Source organism: Heterodontus francisci, chromosome 32 (assembly GCF_036365525.1).
Source record: "Heterodontus francisci isolate sHetFra1 chromosome 32, sHetFra1.hap1, whole genome shotgun sequence".
NCBI classification, from domain to species: Eukaryota; Metazoa; Chordata; class Chondrichthyes; order Heterodontiformes; family Heterodontidae; genus Heterodontus; species Heterodontus francisci.
This window is the reverse complement of record NC_090402.1, coordinates 52,992,624-53,011,178: the sequence shown is the minus strand read 5'-3', so window position 1 is coordinate 53,011,178 and position 18,555 is coordinate 52,992,624. Positions and strand designations below refer to the sequence as shown.

The following is an 18,555-nucleotide window of genomic DNA, read 5'->3' as shown; positions in this document are numbered from 1 at the left end:
TTCCTGAAAATGTCATTAAACTTCTTTTTGCACTGGTAGGTAGGTTATGTACAAGGTGTTTAAGTTGCCACTATATCTCCTGGCTAACTCCGGTTGGGTGGCTCTTTCTGTGGTGCTGTGTGCCAAAATGGATCTCCTTCCTTTGCTCCACATTCTGCTATTGCACTTCCACTGTTACTTCTGTAAACTTGGGCATTCTCTGTCCTCCTGCCATATATCTTCAGAGCCTTACTGTAGCAAAAGCATTAATAATGCCTGTTGTTTTAAGCTGCTGTGGCCTTTTAAATCCTTCGAATCCTAACACTGATTCTGACACCTGGTACTTTGCAAAGTATTATAATGATGCTAACTCCACTTATTTCCCCAGGATTAGTGCTCAAGACATTGAGTATGCACAAAATGTGATCGGAATTGCTAGACCAAGGCCCTTCTAGTTCAATTACTAACATCCTGGTAATCACATAATACCACCCACTTCTAGTCAGGTTTGTGTCCAATCGGAATATCCAGATTTTTATATCAGCCCACAAAGCAATAGGTTCATGCAATATGTCCCTAAATATGTCAGATAGATCAAGGATGATATTAGTAAAATTAGGAGTGTATATAGAATAGTACAAGTATAAATATTATTTGTGAGAGGGTAATGATGATCCATTGAAACCAAAGGAATGTTTCAAACTGTATGGATAAGCTAAGGAATATACTGCCTGGTTTTCATGGGACTGTCACTTTTGAGGAGGATCATCGTGTGAATTTTGTAGTTGTCTGTCTAAGTCACTTCAAATGGAACAATAATTGGAAAAATGGCAGCTATACCCGGAGTCCAAGAGTAGGAATGGAAGGATTGAAAGGAAGGGTAAATATCTATAGCTCTCAAATCTCTGATTAGCAAACATGAATCAGACTGGAAGTCAGTATTATGGAATATATGTGCCTGCAGGGGTTTGGAGCTTGAATATATCAAGAGCCTCTTCTAAGGCAATCCATGCTTGAAATAGAAGTAGAGCTATTTGTCAAACAATTTGTCAAATTACGTTTCTGCATATCTTGAGTACAGCCTTGTGGTAGAAATTTGGGCATACAGAATGTGGGGGGCGTGCAAGGTGAAATCCCTTCACCTATTGGGCCTTGGGCATCATTAATATCAAGCTGGTGTGAGGCAAACAGCCAGGCGGTGAAGTGTTGAATGAAGATCAGGCCACTTCTCGTGTCACAAAAGCCCTCAGGTTAATAAGAACTGGGAGTCAGGCGATCCGGGCCCGGGGTGGGGGGGAAAATTAGGTATGGGGAGCAGCAGCCTGGGTTCCTTAAAATATCAGGTTGGGATCAGCACTCCTGCTCCTCCCAGCTCCATATTTGGATAAGTAAATTTCAAAAACATATCTCTTTGGTAGCAAGTGGTCTCAAGGTCGGGTTTTACTGTGTGTAGCAGGCTGCCTCAGGCCAAGCCAGTCGCAGGGGAGGCTTCAAACAGATGTCAGGCCTTTTACTTGCATATGCAAACTGCCTAACGGCCATTTCAAGAGTATGGACTTTCTAGCATTTTATTTCTCTGCCCACCCTCTTGAGGTTTAGTAGATCATTTAGCACCAAAGAAACAGTGCTGTACATTCGAATTCTTCTCCATCTGAACATTGGTTTAGACTTAGATATGTTTTTAACTGGTTAATGCTTCCATTAAAATAGAAAAGAAATGTTATACAGACCTATTGAGCAAATATCAAAACCAGTAATTTCCTGGTTTACATGACTTACAAAAAAGAGCCCTTTGGTTTGGGGCTGTTATGACGAAAGAGGTTTTAACATGCAGGTGTTCAAAGCATGTCACTCAAGTTGTTAAAAATCCCCATGAAATACAACAATACAAATCGTGCCTCATTCAATTGCTAAATTAGAGGCTGTTTAATCTAATCCACAAACTAGTGATTGCTACTGAAAACATCCTTCCCTGTGCTAGTCAAAAGCTAGCATGATGCTTTGCATTTTTAATTCCATTGCTAGCAACAAATGTTTGTGAAATTCTACTTTTTTTTACAAGATAGTAGACACTTAAACTTGCAGAGCACCAGCAGTAACTGTCCTGCATCACCTGTGTGCCAAACTCCAGCTGATACAGTACAAAACTGTACAGCTCTCCAGCTGATAATCATCATAATGTTTCCACAAGCCAGAATTTAAGTACCAAATTTGCTCGTGGCAGCAAAATTTTAAACAAAAACTTCCTAAAAAACTGAAATTTAAAAAAGTGTGATTGATGATAGGATGCCATGTTGGGAGAAATCGCTACTCTTATCCATATTATACAACCTTAAATATGTAAAATATGCCAATTAATACCTGTAGCCTCATTATAATAGACATTAATTCTCTCCAGCTGGAGATCACTGTCTCCATGGTAGGTTCCGGTAGGATCGATGCCATGCTCATCACTGATAACTTCCCAGAACTAAAAAAAGTATAAAGTCAATATTAACATATGTAAATTAGTTAAGCAAGTTTAAAGAGGACTTGGTCTAGTATGTACGGACACGATCACTAATCAGACATATACTCATCTCTGGTCCCTGGAGGATTTTGCTCCTTTAACACCACCCCACTTGAACTAATGAAGCAATATAAGTATTCTTCACTCTTCAAATAAAATGGTGTACAGGTTCAGGGTGGAGGGGGGCGACGGTTTGGCACAGATACCATTAAGTATCTCAATAGGCTTCCCATAGGAAGGTTGAGGCCAGAACACTGCACTCCTTTAAGAAACAGCGAAATGGGAAGAGACTAAGGATGGTATTGTGAAAGAGATCAAATGAACTGAAAGGCTTTCTGCATGCAAACCTACCTCATATGATTAAACAAAAGCCCAAGTAATATGGAACAATTTTCTCAACTTTACAGTAAGACAATAGCAACACAAAAGAAACTCTTGCCTAGATGCAATTAACAAATTCAACTTGGATAACAACACACATGGGATTTCTCCTCACTCATTCACCAATGACCTGCTCGCTGATGCTCAGCTTGCAGTCCATCAGGTCCACTCAGCTCTAGACCCCATCACAGCCACAGACAAAAAAGCTGAATTCAAGGGGATCAGGGGGACACTCTCCAGTGGATGGAGTCATACCTAGCATTAAAGATGGCTGTGGTTGTTGCAGGCCAATCATCTCAGCCCCAGAGCATCAATGCACGAGTTCCTTAGGATAACATTCTAGGTCCAAGTATCTTCAGCTGCTTCATTAATAATAGTCCCTTCAGCATAAGGTCAGAACTGATGATTATACAGTGCAGCTCCAATCACAAATCCTCAGAAAATGGAACAGTCCACTCCCACATGCAGCAAAACCTGGGCATATCTCCAAGCTTGGAATGAAGTGGTAAAGTAACATTTGCACCATCTCCAACAAAAGCAAGTCTAATCACTTCCCCATGAGATTCAATGGCATTCCCACCACATTATTCCCCATCAACAACATTCTGGGGGGCGGGGGGGGGGGGAAGATGCAGCTTTGACCAGGAACTCAACTGGTCCAGTCACACAAGTGCCGTGGCTACTAGAGCAGGTCAGAGGCTGGGTATTATGAGTGGCTCAGCTTCTGATTCCCCAAAAATCAATCCACTATCTACAAGGAACAAGTTTGGCATGTAGTGGAATACTCTCCACTTGCCTATATGGGTGCAGTTACAACAACACTCAACAGGCGTTCCCCTCACTAACAGTAGTGTAGGTGCACCGACACCACATGGACTGCAGCAGTTCAAGAAGGCAGCTCACCACCACTTTCTCAAGGGCAATTAGGGATGGGTAATAAATGGTTATGCTTTGTAGTGGTTTGATGCAATTGAGTGGCTTGCATGGGCCATGTCCTCTGGTTCTACTGTTCTGGACAAAGTGAAATAGCTTGTCATGGTCTACATTGTGTTCCTTTAGAATCTGAAGAACAGCAATCCTTTTGACCTCTTGCTTCCAGTGACAGCATGCACAATTCACAGTCGCTCCATCTCTTCATGAATTCTAGTTGTTTTCTTCTGTATCCTTTCTATTGCTGCAATATCCTTTTTTATACTGCAGCGATCAAAACTGTACACTGTATTTCAGGTGAGATCGCGCCAATAAAGTTGCAGGATTACTTCACTATTTTGGCTCAATATTTACCTTTTAATACATCCCAAGATCTGATTTGCTTTACTCACTGCCTTGGAGCATTGGTATGATGAGCTGAATTTATTGCCAATCAGGAGCCCACATCGGTCTTATTTTCCACACGCAGCATTTTATTTCCATTTAAGTAGTCTCTTCTTTGATTTTTGTCCCTATATGAAGGACTTTGAATTTCTCTGCATTAAATTTCATCTTCCACCTGTATGCTTATCCTGTGTAGCTTTGCAATCTACCACCTTAATTAGTTTTGTATCATTTGCAAATTTAGCCATTGTGCTTGTGATTACTAGCTCCAGAACATTTATAACAATATTAAACAAAAGAGGTCCAAGAAACCACCCCTCTGGGACCCCACTGGAGACATTCTCCCAGGCTCAGGACAATTGCTGTACCAATACCTATGGGTTCTATTGGTTAACAAATTATGTATACATCACAAAATATTTCCACTGATTCCTGCTTTCTTGATTTGCAGTACCAGCCTTCCCAGAGGAACTGTATTGAAGGCCTTATTAAAATCCAAGTACAGAACATCTCTACTGCCTTTTCCCTATTGAGCTCCTTTGTCATACCCTCAAAGAAAACCAGTTAGATTGACAACAGGCCTTCATAAACCCATAATTGGCCATCTTTTATGATTTTATTTCTATCCAGATGCTCCACGATATTATCTTACATAATAGCTTCCATAACTTTACCCACAATGGGTATCAAACTCACTGGTCGGTAGTTCCCTGGGTCACTTTGCTACCTTTCTACAGTCCCCAGAGACTTCTCCAGTTTTAATTGCTGGAAGATTTGTATCAGAGTATAATTTCCTCCCTTACTTCCTGAATGGTCCACAAATGGATCTTATCCAGCTTATAAGATTTATTCACCTTAAGTTTGCACGGCTGTTTGAAAACCATGCTGGGGGTAATGTGAATAGTGTCGCAACTTACCTTTTCCAGATCAAGTAAGTTACCTGTCTCCTCCTCGGCAAAAACTGAAGCAAAAGAATTATTTAACACCTTTGCAGCATCAATCGTCAAGCTCTAACTTTCAGTGGTCCCATTCTTAATATAAACTAAAAAACGTCTTCACTTCTCTTGGCATATTTAATTCAAAAATTTGCTTTGTCATTCGATGCCTTTTTTACTCTCCAGGCATGCCTTTTGGTACTGAATCAAATTTTAATTCTGCACTATTTTCCTTCATGGCCTTAAATGATTTTGTTTTTCTTCATCAGTTGTTTGATAGACCCATTCAACCAGGCAGAAGTGCCTTTAAACTTGGTACCTTTGCTTTACATGGGTACATTAGTCCACTGCATTCAGGATCACATCTTTGAAGGAACTCTACAGTCCTTCTATTCTCCTAGCATATTCAAATGATCTAGGCCCACTTCGACAAGACTTCTCAAGCACTTAGAGTTGGCCCTCGTAAAATTTGGCAAATTTGTTTGGGTTTTAGTAACCTTTCCAACTCTTATGTCACATGTGACATTATGATCACTGACACTTGAAATGTCACTCACCTTTGTGTTGGAGATTTGACCATCCCCATTACTCAATCAAATCCAGGAAATTTTCTTCCATTGTCAGCTTTTTTTTTACAAACTAGGTCATAGAGCACTCTTACATATAATTCCAGAAATCCTTTCCTGTCTTACCAGCAGAGGCAGGATCAGCCCAGTCAATTCCTGGTAAATTGAAATCTTCAACCAATATAGTTGGTCCACTATTAGGCACCATCCTTATCTCATGGCACATTTCCACATCAAGGTTATAAGGAGCAAGGCTAGGAGTAAAGCAGAGAGACCCAGACAGAGCAATACAAGGAGCCCCAGAAGCAGAGTGGAGAGAGAAAGCAGAATAAGGAGCGAGGCCCAGGATCAGAGCAGTCAGAGAATGTGAAGCAGAACCGTATAAGGAACGAGGCCCAGGAGTAGAGCGGCGAGAGTGTGCACGGCGGTGCAGTATAAAGAGCAAGGTCTGGGAGTACAGCAGTCAGAGAGAACGAGGCAGAGCAGTATGAAGAACAAGGCCTGGTGCAGAACGGTCAGAGAGTGAAGCAGAACAGTACAAGAATCAAGGCCCAGGAGCAGAGCAGTCAGATAGAACCAGTCTGACTGAGAGTTGGTGACCCGAACGGGAGAAAAAAAAAAATCAGTGAGGTATCAGCACAAGGAGGCATGTAGGGATAAGTCTACAGGTAAATATTTAACTTAAATCAACATATAGTAAGCTAGATCAATTAATTATAAAAACTATCAAGTAAGCCAATTTGATAAAATACATAAACTTTAACATATTCTATACATTACATATTAATCATATAATTGCAATTTCGAACAGATCTAGCAATGCAAAACTGGGCATCCATGACGCGCTGTAGGCCATCAGCAGCAGCAGAATTGTACTCAACCAGGTAGTGTCCTAGGCCCAACCATCTTCAGTTGCTTCATCAATGACCTTCCTTCGATCATAAGGTCAGAAGTGGGGATGTTTGCTGATGATTGCACAATGTTCAGCACCATTCGCGACTCCTCAGATACTGAAGCAGTCAGTGTAGAAATGCAGCAAAACTTGGACAATATCCAGGCTTGGGCTGATAAGTGGCAAGTAACATTGGCACCACACAGGTGCCAGAAAATTAGCACCTCCCAACAAGACAGAATCTAATCATCTCCCCTTGACATTACGATCGCTGAATCCCCCACTATCAACATCCTGGGGGTGACCATTGGCCACAAGCTGAACTGGAGTAGCCATATAAATAATGTGGCTACAAGAGCAGGTCAGAGGCTAGAACTCCTGCAGTGCGTATCTCATCTCCTAACTCCCCAAAGCCTGTCCACCATCTACAGGACACAAGTAAGGAATGTGATGGAATACTCTCCACTTGCCTGGATGGGTGCAGCTCCAACAACACTCAAGAAGCTCGACACCATCCAGGACAAAGCAGCCCGCTTGATTGGCACTCCCTCCAAAACCAATGCACAGTGGCAACAGTGTGTACCATCTACAAGATGCACTGCAGCAACGCATCAAGCCTCCTTGGACAGCATCTTCCAAATCCGCGACCTCTACCACCTAGGGCAGCAGGTGCATAGGAACACCATCACCTGCAAGTTCCTCTCCAAGCCACACACCACCCTGACGTGAATGGAGAAAAAAAGTGACATATAGCACTAGAGTAATAAATAGTAAAGGCATTAGTTGGGGTCAGACTAAGAGAAAATACAATAAAGGTCCAAATTAGCTTTACAGTGTATGTATGTAAATGCATACAGCATTGTAAATAAGGCTAGTGAGCTGCAGATGCAGATAACCACATAGGACTATGATGTTGTGGTGGTAATGGAGACCTGGTTCAAAAAAGGGCAGGAATGGGTTCTAAATAATCCTGGATACAAGGTGTTCAGGAAAGATAGGGAAGGAAAGAAAGGAGGAGGGTAGCAGGATTGAGGAGACTATTATAGTGCTGGAAAGAGAGGATGTCCTAGAGGGTTCAAGGACAGAATATATTTGATCAGAGTTAAGAAACAATAGAGGTACTCTATTGAGTGTATTCTATAGGTCACGTAATAGTGGAAAAGTTATAGAGGAGCAAATTTGCAGAGAAATTACAAAGAGGTGCAATAAGTGATAATGAGAGAACTTTGATTATTCCTAATATGAACTGGGATAGTAATAGTGTAAAGGGCAGAGAGGGGGAAGAGTTTCAGGAGAATTTTCTAGGTCAGTACATTTCCGGCCCAACGAAGAATGAGACATTGCTGGATCTGGTTCTGGGGAATGAGATAGGTCAATTGGATCAAGTATCAGTAGTAGAACATCCAGGGAACAGTGATCAAGGTATCATAAGGTTTAGGTTAGCTATGGAAAAGGACAAAGAACAATCCAGAGTAAAAACACTTAATTAGAGGAGGGTCAATTTCAGTGGGATGAGAACGGATCTGTTCTGGGTAAATTAGAATCAAAGATTGGCAGGCAAAACTGTAAAGGAACAATGGGATACCTTTAAAAAGGAGATAGTTCAGGTATAGTCGAGGTACATTCCCACGAGGGAGAAAGGTAGGGCAATCAAAGCCAGAGCCTCTGGATGATGAAAGAGATAAAGATGAAGCAGAAAAAAAAGGTGAGTATGACAGATGTCAGGTTGATAATTCAAGTGAGAACAATGCTGAATATACAAAGTTCAGAGGGGAAGTGAAAAAGAAAATAAAAAAGAGACAAAGAGAGTATGATAAGAGACTGGCAGCTAATATAAAAGGGAATCCAAAAATCTCCTTCAGGCAAATAGTAAAAGGGTAGTAAGAGGAAGGTTTGGGCCGATTAAGGACCAAAAAGGGGATCTACGAATGGAAGAGGGCACGGCTGAGGTACTAAATGAGTACTCTACATCTGTCTTTGCCAAGCAAGAAGATGCTGCCAAAGTCATAGTGAGAGGAAAACAAGAAATGCTGGAACCACTCAGCAGGTCTGGCAGCATCTGTGAAAAGAGAAGCAGAGTTAACGTTTCGGGTCAAGGTCAGTGACCCGAAACGTTAACTCTGCTTCTCTTTTCACAGATGCTGCCAGACCTGCTGAGTGGTTCCAGCATTTCTTGTTTTTATTTCTGATTTCCAGCATCCGCAGTATTTTACTTTTATCATAGTGAGAGGAGCTATGCATGGGCTAAATATTGATAGAGGAGGTACGAGAAAGGCTGGCTGTACTTAAAGTTGATAAGTCACCAGGACCAGATGGGATGCATCCAAGGATGCTGAGGGAAATAAGGGTGGAAATTGTGGAGGCACTGACCATAGGCTTCCTTAGATACAGAGGTGGTGCTAGAGGACTGGAGAACTGCAAATGTTACACCCTTGTTCAAAAAAAGGATGCAAGGATAAACCCAGAAACTACAGGCCAGTCAGTTTAACCTCAGAGGTGGGAAAGTTTTCAGGAACAATAATCTGGGGCAAAATTAACAAGTCACTTGGACAAATGTGGATTAATTAAGGAAAGCCAGCATGGATTTGTTAAGGACAGTGTATAATTAATTTGATTAAGTATTTTAATGAAGTAACAGAGAGAGGGTTGATTGAGGGTAATATGGCTGATGTGGCGTACACGGACTTCCAAAAGCAGTTTGATAAATTGGTACATAATAGACTTGTCAGCAAAGTTGAAGCCCATGGAATAAAAGGGACAGTGGCAGCATGGATACGAAATGGCTGAGTGACAGACAACAGAAGGTGAACAGTTGTTTTTCAGACTGGAGGATGGTATTTAGTAGGGTTCCCCAGGGGTCAGTAATAGGACCCCCGCTTTTCTTGATATTTCTTGGGTACAATTTCAAAATTTGCAGCTGACAAAACTTGGAAGTATTGTGAACTGTGAGGAGGAGAATGATGGACTTCAAGAGGACATGGACAGGCTGGTGGAATGTGTGGACAAGCGGCAGATGAAATTTAATGCAGAGAAGTGTAAAGTGTTACATTTTGGTAGGAAGAGCAAGGAAAGGCAATATAAAATAAAGGATAAAATTCTAAGGGGGTCCAGGAGCACAGGGACCTGGGGGTATAAATCGTTGAAGATGGCAGTGCAAGTACAGAAAGTTAGTAAGGCATACAGGATCCTGGGCTTTATAAATAGAGGCATAGAGTACAAAAGCAAAGAGGTTATGGTGAACCTTTATAAAACACTGGTTTATCCTCAACTGGGGTATTGCCTTCAGTTCTGGACGCCACAATTTAGGAAGGATGTGAACATCTTAGAGAGGGCGCAGAAAAGATATACAAGAATGGTTCCAGGGATGACAAACTTTGGTTATGTGGATAGATTTGCAAAGATGGAGCTGTTCTTAGAGAAGAAAAGATTGAGAAGAGATTTGATAGAGGTGTTCAAAATCACGAGCGGTCTAGACAGAGTAGTTAAGGAGAAACTATTCTCAATAGAAGGGTCAAGAACCAGAAGTCACCAATTTAAAGTAATTAGCAAAAGCACCAGAGGTGTCATGATGGAACACTTTTTTTAGCAAGTGGTTAGGGAGCTAGAATGCACTGCCTGAGTGTGTGGTTGAGGCAAATTCAATCGTGGCTTTCAGAAGGGAATTGGATAATTATCTGATGAGAAAAGATTTGCAGAGCTATGGGGAAAAGATGAGGGAGTGGACTAATTGAGTTGCTGTTGCAGAGAGCTGGCATGGATACGATGGGCCGAATGGTCTCCTTCTGTCCTGTAATCATACTATGATAAAAGTGGAGTTTAAAGGAGCAGCTTCAACCAAGTGTGCTCTTCCGTAGTGAGAAAGTTTTTTTTTTATTCATTCATGGGATGTGGGCGTCGCTGGCCAGCATTTATTGCCCATGAGAAGGTGGCGGTGAGCTGCCTTCTTGAACCGCTGCAGTCCATGTGGGGTAGGTACACCCACAGTGCTGTTAGGAAGGGAGTTCCAGGATTTTGACCCAGCGACAGTGAAGGAACGGCAATATAGTTCCAAGTCAGGATGGTGTGTGACATGGAGGTGAACTTGCAGGTGGTGGTGTTCCCATGTATGTGCTGTCCTTGTCCTTCTAGTTGGTAGAGGTCACGGGTTTGGAAGGTGCTGTCTAAGGAGCCTTGGTGCATTGCTGCAGAGCATCTTGTAGATGGTACACACTGCTGCCACTGTGCGCCAGTGGTGGAGGGAGTGAATGTTTGTAGATGGGGTGCCAATCAAGTGGGCTGCTTTGTCCTGTATGGTGTCGAGCTTCTTGAGTGTTGTTGGAGCTGCACCCATCCAGGCAAGTGGAGAGTATTCCATCACACTCCTGACTTGTGCCTTTTAGATGGTGGACAGGCTTTGGGGAGTCAGGTGGTGAGTTACTCGCTTCAGGATTCCTAGCCTCTGACCTGCTCTTGTAGCCACGGTATTTATATGGCTACTCCAGTTCAGTTTCTGGTCAATGGTAGCCCCTAGGATGTTGATAGTGGGGGATTCAGCAATGGTAATGCTGTTGAATGTCAAGGGAAGATGGTTAGATTCTCTCTTGCTGGAGATGGTCATTGCCTGGCACTTGTGTGGCGCGAATGTTACTTGCCACTTATCAGCCCAAGCCTGGATATTGTCCAGGTCTTGCTGCATTTCTACACGGACTGCTTCAGTATCTGAGGAGTCACGAATGGTGCTGAACATTGTGCAATCATCAGCAAACATCCCCACTTCTGACCTTATGATTGAAGGAAGGTCATTGATGAAGCAGCTGAAGATGGTTGGGCCTAGGAACTCCTGCAGTGATGTCCTGGAGGTGAGATGATTGGCCTCCAACAAACACAGCCATCTTCCTTTGCGCTAGGTATGACTCCAACCAGCAGAGCGTTTTCTCCTTGATTCCCATTGACTCCAGTTTTGCTAGGGATCCTTGATGCCATACTCTGTCAAATGCTGCCTTCATGTCAAGGGCAGTCACTCTCACCTCACCTCTTGAGTTCAGCTCTTTTGTCCATGTTTGAACCAAGGCTGTCATGAGGTCAGGAGCCGAGTTGCCCTGGTGGAACCCAAACTGAGCGTCACTGAGCAGGTTATTGCTAAGCAAGTGCCGCTTGATGGCACTGTTGATGACACCTTCACATCAAGTCTATTTTCCTTTCAAGGGGTGAGCTACTGTACTTGTCCTTACAGGTGAATTTTTGCTGCATCCCTTCAAAAATGTCTCTTCCTTTGGTTAGGATGTTAGTGGAATATTAGATGAAGGATGAAGTAATTTAAAAAGACAGTTTACTCCCCACTAGGCAGTGCACAGCAAGTGCAGTAGGTTTACTACCAAAATATGTTCCCCTGGAGGAGAGATCCTTAGATAATATGCTGTCCCTATCAAAAAAAAGCATGCAATCCATGGCATGTTTTTTATCAAACTGAAGCTCCAGCAGGAAAGTGAACCATCTTGCTTGCTGGCTGCATGTTAGGCATAGCCTGTTACAGAACTGGAAACTGGTGGACACTTCCAAGAGATCAGAAAGCACATCTCCTCAGCAAAGATGGTATCAGGATTATTGTAAATTTTTTATTCTAAGCTCTTGTGAAGGATCTCCAAAATAAAAGGAATCTGGAGGAATGTGCATTGGAATAATTCATGTAAGAAGTCCTAGAGAACAAATATATATCATCCAACTGCTCCAAAATGAATGTGGTCATCAGATAATCCCATCTGCACAGACATATCAAACACATCCAAATGGAGAGGGGCCACAAAAAACGGGAAACTCATTCCCTAAGAAAATTTTCAGTAACCACATGGACTCTTGATAAGCTTTGAGCAGAAAGAACCGATTCTGGCAATACCAATATCACATTTACATCATGGCTCTACTCTGAAGAACTGTGGGGTACCCTATTTGGTTGATTGCATTGTCTCCCCAGAGATTCACTACTTCTCCCCATACTTAGAGGGTCAACCAAAAGCTGCGATTTCATGCCTAATGTGCCACCTGGCATGTCTCAGTAGACAGGTACAGGTTTTGACCAAATTTCATGAAAAGCTTCTGTGTATTTGTAGTTTGGTCTTAAGTAACTTTGGCCAATTCAACACCATCTTCCTCCTCAGAGGATTTGGGTTGCTAATCACGTTCAGGTCACTATTACCTTCTGAGGGAAGAGTATGTACCTTTACAGGTGGGAATTTGGCTTTTGATAGGGAATCAAAGCAGTCATGCAGTGTTTTATCCCAATATATTATCTGGGGCAGTCTGTTAGAGATAGCTCTGTAGCCTGGAATCTTTGCCCCCAAAAAGAGGGATATTTCTAATGAAGGTAGAAGATTATTACCACAGCAGAAGTCTTGGAGTACAAAGCTCGGCTTATCTGGAAATAATTTCTCTGGTAATGTTTTGAGTCCTCCTAGTTTCCCTGAACCAAGGCGTTATTTACGCTTGCGTGGATTACAGTCTGAAGGGCATCAATTGCTGACTAGCTGCAGGTTTGTTTCAGCAGTACTGTTGCAAGCACTGCCAGTATCCCTGAGCCAGGAGGAGTTGTCCATTTAAAAGGAAATATTGTGTTACTAGAGGTAACAGAACTTGGTGATAGTTGCTGACATTACTGAATGCACTGACTCAAATGCTCCACACTGAAAGGCATAAAAGAATCCTTAGATTCATTCAATACCAATAAATACCTCATATTGATTGAAAGTATCAGCATCCTTCAGTGATATTTTCTTTGCAGTCAATTCCAAGGTGGGCTCAGCAACATTCAAATGGACATGACTGGATTTCTATGACTTCGGTATTAGCTGACGTCAGTTAACAGCACTCTTGCATCAGGCAGTAGGTTCAAGACTGACACCAGAAATTGAGCATCTAATCTAGATGAAGATCTACTGGAGCATTGAGTGAGTACTGTTAAGGGTTGCAGGTACTACCTTTTACCTGACAGTTAGCAAAGGTCCCATTTATCCAGTCAAAGTGCGTTCAAAGAGCAGGGAGTTTTTCTAATGTCTTGTCCAACATTCCACCCTCAATCAGCATCAAAACAAGGCTGTCTCATCACTTAGCTTGCTGCTATTTATGCAATAGTGGGTGTACGCAAAATGATTGATGCAGGTATATGCAGCAATTATTGTATATAAAAGTACTTTGGAATATTTCTCAGCACCATATAAATGTGACACAATCTATTTCTAAATAATGTGAAACAAGTCACTCATGTTTAGGCACTGAGTGCATGTTTGTGCTGGCACAGTGACCCTACCACAAAAGTCAGTGTTTATTTGACACAGAAGATGTATTAGACATAGGAAGAGTAAACTGTTACGCTTCTCAGGCCTGCTCCACTACTTAAGTAGATTATAGCTAATCTGCACCTCAAATTCATTTTCCCACCTTTTGAAGGAGATTGTTCCAAACTTTTTCAGTCAGGTCATTGTAGAAGTGCTTCCTGAGCACCCTCTTGACTGGCCTAGCTCTTATTTTAGGATCATGTCCTTGTTCTTGATTTCAGAGAAAGTTTCTCCGCATATACCCAATCAAATCCTTTTAACATTTTAAATATCTCAAACAGACCTCAATCTCCAATACTCAAAAGGATTACAGCAAGTTTATGCAGCCTGTCCTCACAATTTAATCCTCTAAGCCACGGTATCACCCTGGCGAATCTGCACTGCACCCCTTCCAAGGCCAATATATCCTTCCTGAGGCATTATGTCCAAAATTGAGCTCAGTACTCAATGTCTCACCAAGGTTCTGTACAACAAACAAACTTGATCCTCTTTCTATTCCAGCCCTCCTGAGATAAAGGCCAACCTTCCATTTGCCTTTTTGATTCCTTTAAGTGCCTGTGTACTGACTTTTAATAAGGTGAATTTGGACTCCCAAATTTCTCCTCCTCTGCAGTCCCTCGTTTCTCAAGATTTAGAAGATACTTCCATTCATCTTTTATAGCGTCCAACATGAAGAAATAAAAAAGTGAATGATCTCAAACTTGCCCACAATGAACTTAATTTGACACTCTGGCCACTCACTTAATCTGTCTATATGTCCCTTTGCAATTTCCTGCCTCCATATGTACAACTTACCATATCTCCTAATTTACTGCAAACTTTGATATACAACTCTATTCCTTAATCCAGGTCACTAATAGTGAAAAGCTGAGGCCCCAGTACAGATTCCTTGTCACCTCCTATAAATCAAAATATACTATCCTTTATTCCCATTCTGTCTCGAACCTCACAAATAATTTACAACCCAAATCAAAAGGCTCCCTCCAAATTCTGTGCTCTCATTTTTGCCTGTAGCCATGTGTGGATCCTTATCGCATGCCTACTGGAAGTTCATATTAACAACATCCATAGACACATCCTTATCATTACTGACCTCCCCAAAAAATTCAACTCAATTAGTCAGTCATGACTTAGCCTTAAAGCTATATTAGTTCTCTGATCAGCTCAAAGTTGTTCAAGTGCTCAGTCACTCTATCCCTAATAACAACTGTGGGGAAGCTACTAGAATCTATTAATCTGGAATGCCTGTGACCTAGTTTCTCTCCCACCCTACTTAAACTTGTCAACATTATATCATGTCACAGGCTTGCTGGGGCATTGTCTCAGTACGAAGCATTGAATCTAATTTGTGCCTTGGTTGTTTGCAAATGCTTGTTTGGTATGTCTGTTTTATCTGATCGGATTTCTTTAAAGCAGAAGGAAAAGTAAGACTTGCATTTCTATAGCACCTTTCATGATCTCGGGAACTCAAAGCACTTTACAGCCCATGATGTACTTTTTGAAGTGTAGTCACTGTCACAATGTAGGAAATGTGGCAACCAATTTACACAGCAAGCTCCCACAAACAGAAATGTGGTAATGACCAGATGAACTGTTTTGCAATGCTAATTGGGGGATACATATTGGCCAGGACACCAGGGACAACTCCAGCTCCACTCTAAAATACTGCCATGGGATCTTTTAGGTTTACCCGAGGGCAGATGGACCTCAGTTTAATGTCTCATCTGAAAGAAATGGAAATATTGGTTCCTGGTGTTGACCTACCATCTAAAGAGCAGAGATTTTCAAACTCTACTTCTGGATCTTTATCACTTCAGTCTTCTAGGGAACTTGAGAAATGTAAAAAAAAAGTTCATACTCAGCACCTGATCAATCTAAATTACTGTCCTCAGAGTTTGGAGACTTTGCTCCTTAAAGTTTCCAAAAAGGAGAAAGAGCATTTAGTCAAGGAAAACTGAACTGGCAACAGACCCTGGAGTTCTGCATCATACAACAGTACACACTGCCTCCTATCCTCTACGCCACAACAACATTTTCTGCAGAATCTATCAACCTAGGCTGCAATGAGTTCAGTATTTTCCAGGTGAAAACAATCTTTATATTAAATATCTTGAGTTTTGAACACTTTGCATAAATACATTTTGAAATCAGGATCATCTGGCAAAGAAAGAACTGGGCATCCCTTTTGAGGAATCTCACTGGTAGAAAGTAAACGTTTGAGTTTTGCTTATGTCACTTTCTATTCTTCTTCAGCAGTCCCTCAGGAACGAGGATGACTTTCTTCCACTCCATGGTCCTTAGGTAACTGAATAGTCCAATTATGGATCCACACACTCTGCCACAAGTGGGAAGGTGGTGTTTGATGAGGCATGTGAATGGGATGCTCGAATTTCTGAATGCTCCTTCTACTGTTTGTGCTTGGTTGCTGCCTGGGCATGTCAACGTTGTTTGAACTGGCTGGCACATTCGCGCTTGCTTCTTCTCCATTTTGGGCAGTCTCAGGCAAGAGATTCCCACGAATCAATGGAGATGTCACATTTTTTCAGGGAGACTTTAAGGACATCCTTGTAGCATGACCTCTGCCCTCCTGGTAACCTCATGCCGTAACTGAGCTCAGATTAGAAAGCTTGTTTTGGGAGTCGTGTCAGGCATGCAGACGATGTGGCCCACTCAACATAAAAGGACTAGCCATGACCAGTATCTCGATACTGGGGGTGATGACCTCATATTGGAGCGCCTGTCCTGCCACTGAATTTGCAGGATCTTGCAGAGGCACTGCTGGTGATATCTCTCCAGGGCTTTGGGATGACTGCTGTACAGTGTCCATGTTTCCAATGCTTACAGGAGGGCAGGTAGCACTGTGGCCCTCTAGATCATGAGCTTGGAGCCAGGTTTGAGGTCTTTGTCATCAAACACTTTTCCTCAGATGACTGAAGGCTGCGCTGGCACACTGGAGACAATGCTGAGTTTCATCGTCGATGTCTGCCCTTGCTGAGAGAAAGCTCACAAGATATGGGAAGTGCACCTCATTGTCCAGTGGTTCACCGTGGATCTTGATAGTAATCACATTGACACTTGTAAGCACATAACCACCTTCTTAAATATCATAACATCCTCAGAGATACCCTCGCTTATAATTTCTATAACAAGTGACTCATCCGCAATGTTTTCAACCTACACCTAAACTCCAGCTCCAAATTCTGTCACCCTGTTCTTACTCAACTCATCTTTCACAAGTTTCTACCCAAACCCCCCCTGCCCCCACCATTCCTGAGGCATCAATCACTGAGCGACATTAAAGTTGTCAGAGATCACCTTACCAGCCACAATCCAGTGCCTTCCCCAAATCCCACTAGCCTAAATGCTTCCATCCCCTGACCCATCACAATACCCCTGCCGTTGCTATTCCCTCATCTCAAACTTTTGTTTCCTGATACAGTCCCTATTTTCAATCCTAAGAGCTGCAAACTGAAGTCATAGAGTCAGAGTTTTAAAGCACAGAAACAGGTCCTTTGGCCCAACGCACCTGCGCCGACCATCAAGCACCCGTCCTAACTAATCCCATTTCCCCGCACTTGGCCCGTAGCCTTGTATGTTATGGTGTTTCAGTGCTCATCTAAATATTCCTTGAATGTCATGGGTGTTCCTGCCTCTACCACCTCTTCAGGCAGTGTGTTCCAGATTCCAACCACCCTCTGGGTGAAAAACAATTTCCTCCTCAACTCCCCTCTAAACCTCTTGCCTCTTACCTTAAATCTATGCCCCTAGTTATTGACCTCTTTGCTAAGGGAAAAAGTTTCTTCCTCTCTATCCTATCAATGCCCCTCATAATTTTGTATACCTCAATGAGGTCCCTCCTCAGCCTTCTCCGCTCCAAGGAAAACAACCCCAGTCTATCTAGTCTGTCTTCATAACTGAAATGTTCCAGCCCAGGCAACATCCTGGTGAATCTCCTCTGCACCCTCTCCATGCATCCTTCCTATAGTGTGGTGACCAGAACTGTACACAGTACTCCAACTGTGGCCTAACCAGCGTTTTATATAGCTCCATCATAACCCCCCTGCTCTTATATTCTATGCCTCGGCTAATAAAGGCAAGTATCCCGTATGCCTTTCTAACCACCTTATCTACCTGTGCTGCTGCATTCAGTGATCTATGGACAAGCACCCCAAGATCCCTCTGACCCTCTGTACTCCCTAGGGTCCTACCATCCATTGTATATTCCATTGCCTTGTTAGACCTCCCAAAGTGCATCACCTCACACTTCTCAGGATTAAACTCCATTTATTTATTTAGAGATACAGCACTGAAACAGGCCCTTCGGCCCACCGAGTCTGTGCCGACCAACAACCAACCGTTTATACTAACCCTGCAGTAATCCCATATTCCCTATCACCTACCTACACTAGGGGCAATTTACAATGGCCAATTTACCTATCAACCTGCAAGTCTTTGGCTGTGGGAGGAAACCGGAGCACCCGGCGAAAACCCATGCGGTCACAGGGAGAACTTGTAAACTCCGGACAGGCAGTACCCAGAATCAAACCCAGGTCCCTGGAGCGGTGAGGCTGCAGTGCTAACCACTGCGCCACTGCTCCGCCCATCTTACCAGCCTATCTATATCGTCCTGTAGTCTAAGGCTTTCCTCCTCACTATTTACGACACCAATTTT

General features: G+C 42.6%; 1 protein-coding gene across 4 annotated transcripts in view; it reads right to left on the bottom strand.

Moving 5' to 3' along the window:
- LOC137347811 (tubulin beta-4B chain-like) overlaps nt 1-18,555 on the bottom strand; it is a 78,428-nt gene that overhangs the window by 26,812 nt on the left and 33,061 nt on the right. For 2 of the 4 annotated variants that reach the window (XM_068012820.1, XM_068012816.1), the window contains exon 2: nt 2,341-2,449. The exons of the other annotated variants lie outside the window; for them this stretch is intronic. Coding sequence is in view for 1 of the 2 variants with exons in the window: in XM_068012816.1 (XP_067868917.1) it covers nt 2,341-2,449 (109 nt within the window). In the remaining variant the exon portion in view is untranslated. The remainder of the gene's footprint in view (nt 1-2,340; nt 2,450-18,555) is intronic. 4 annotated transcript variants of the gene reach the window in all.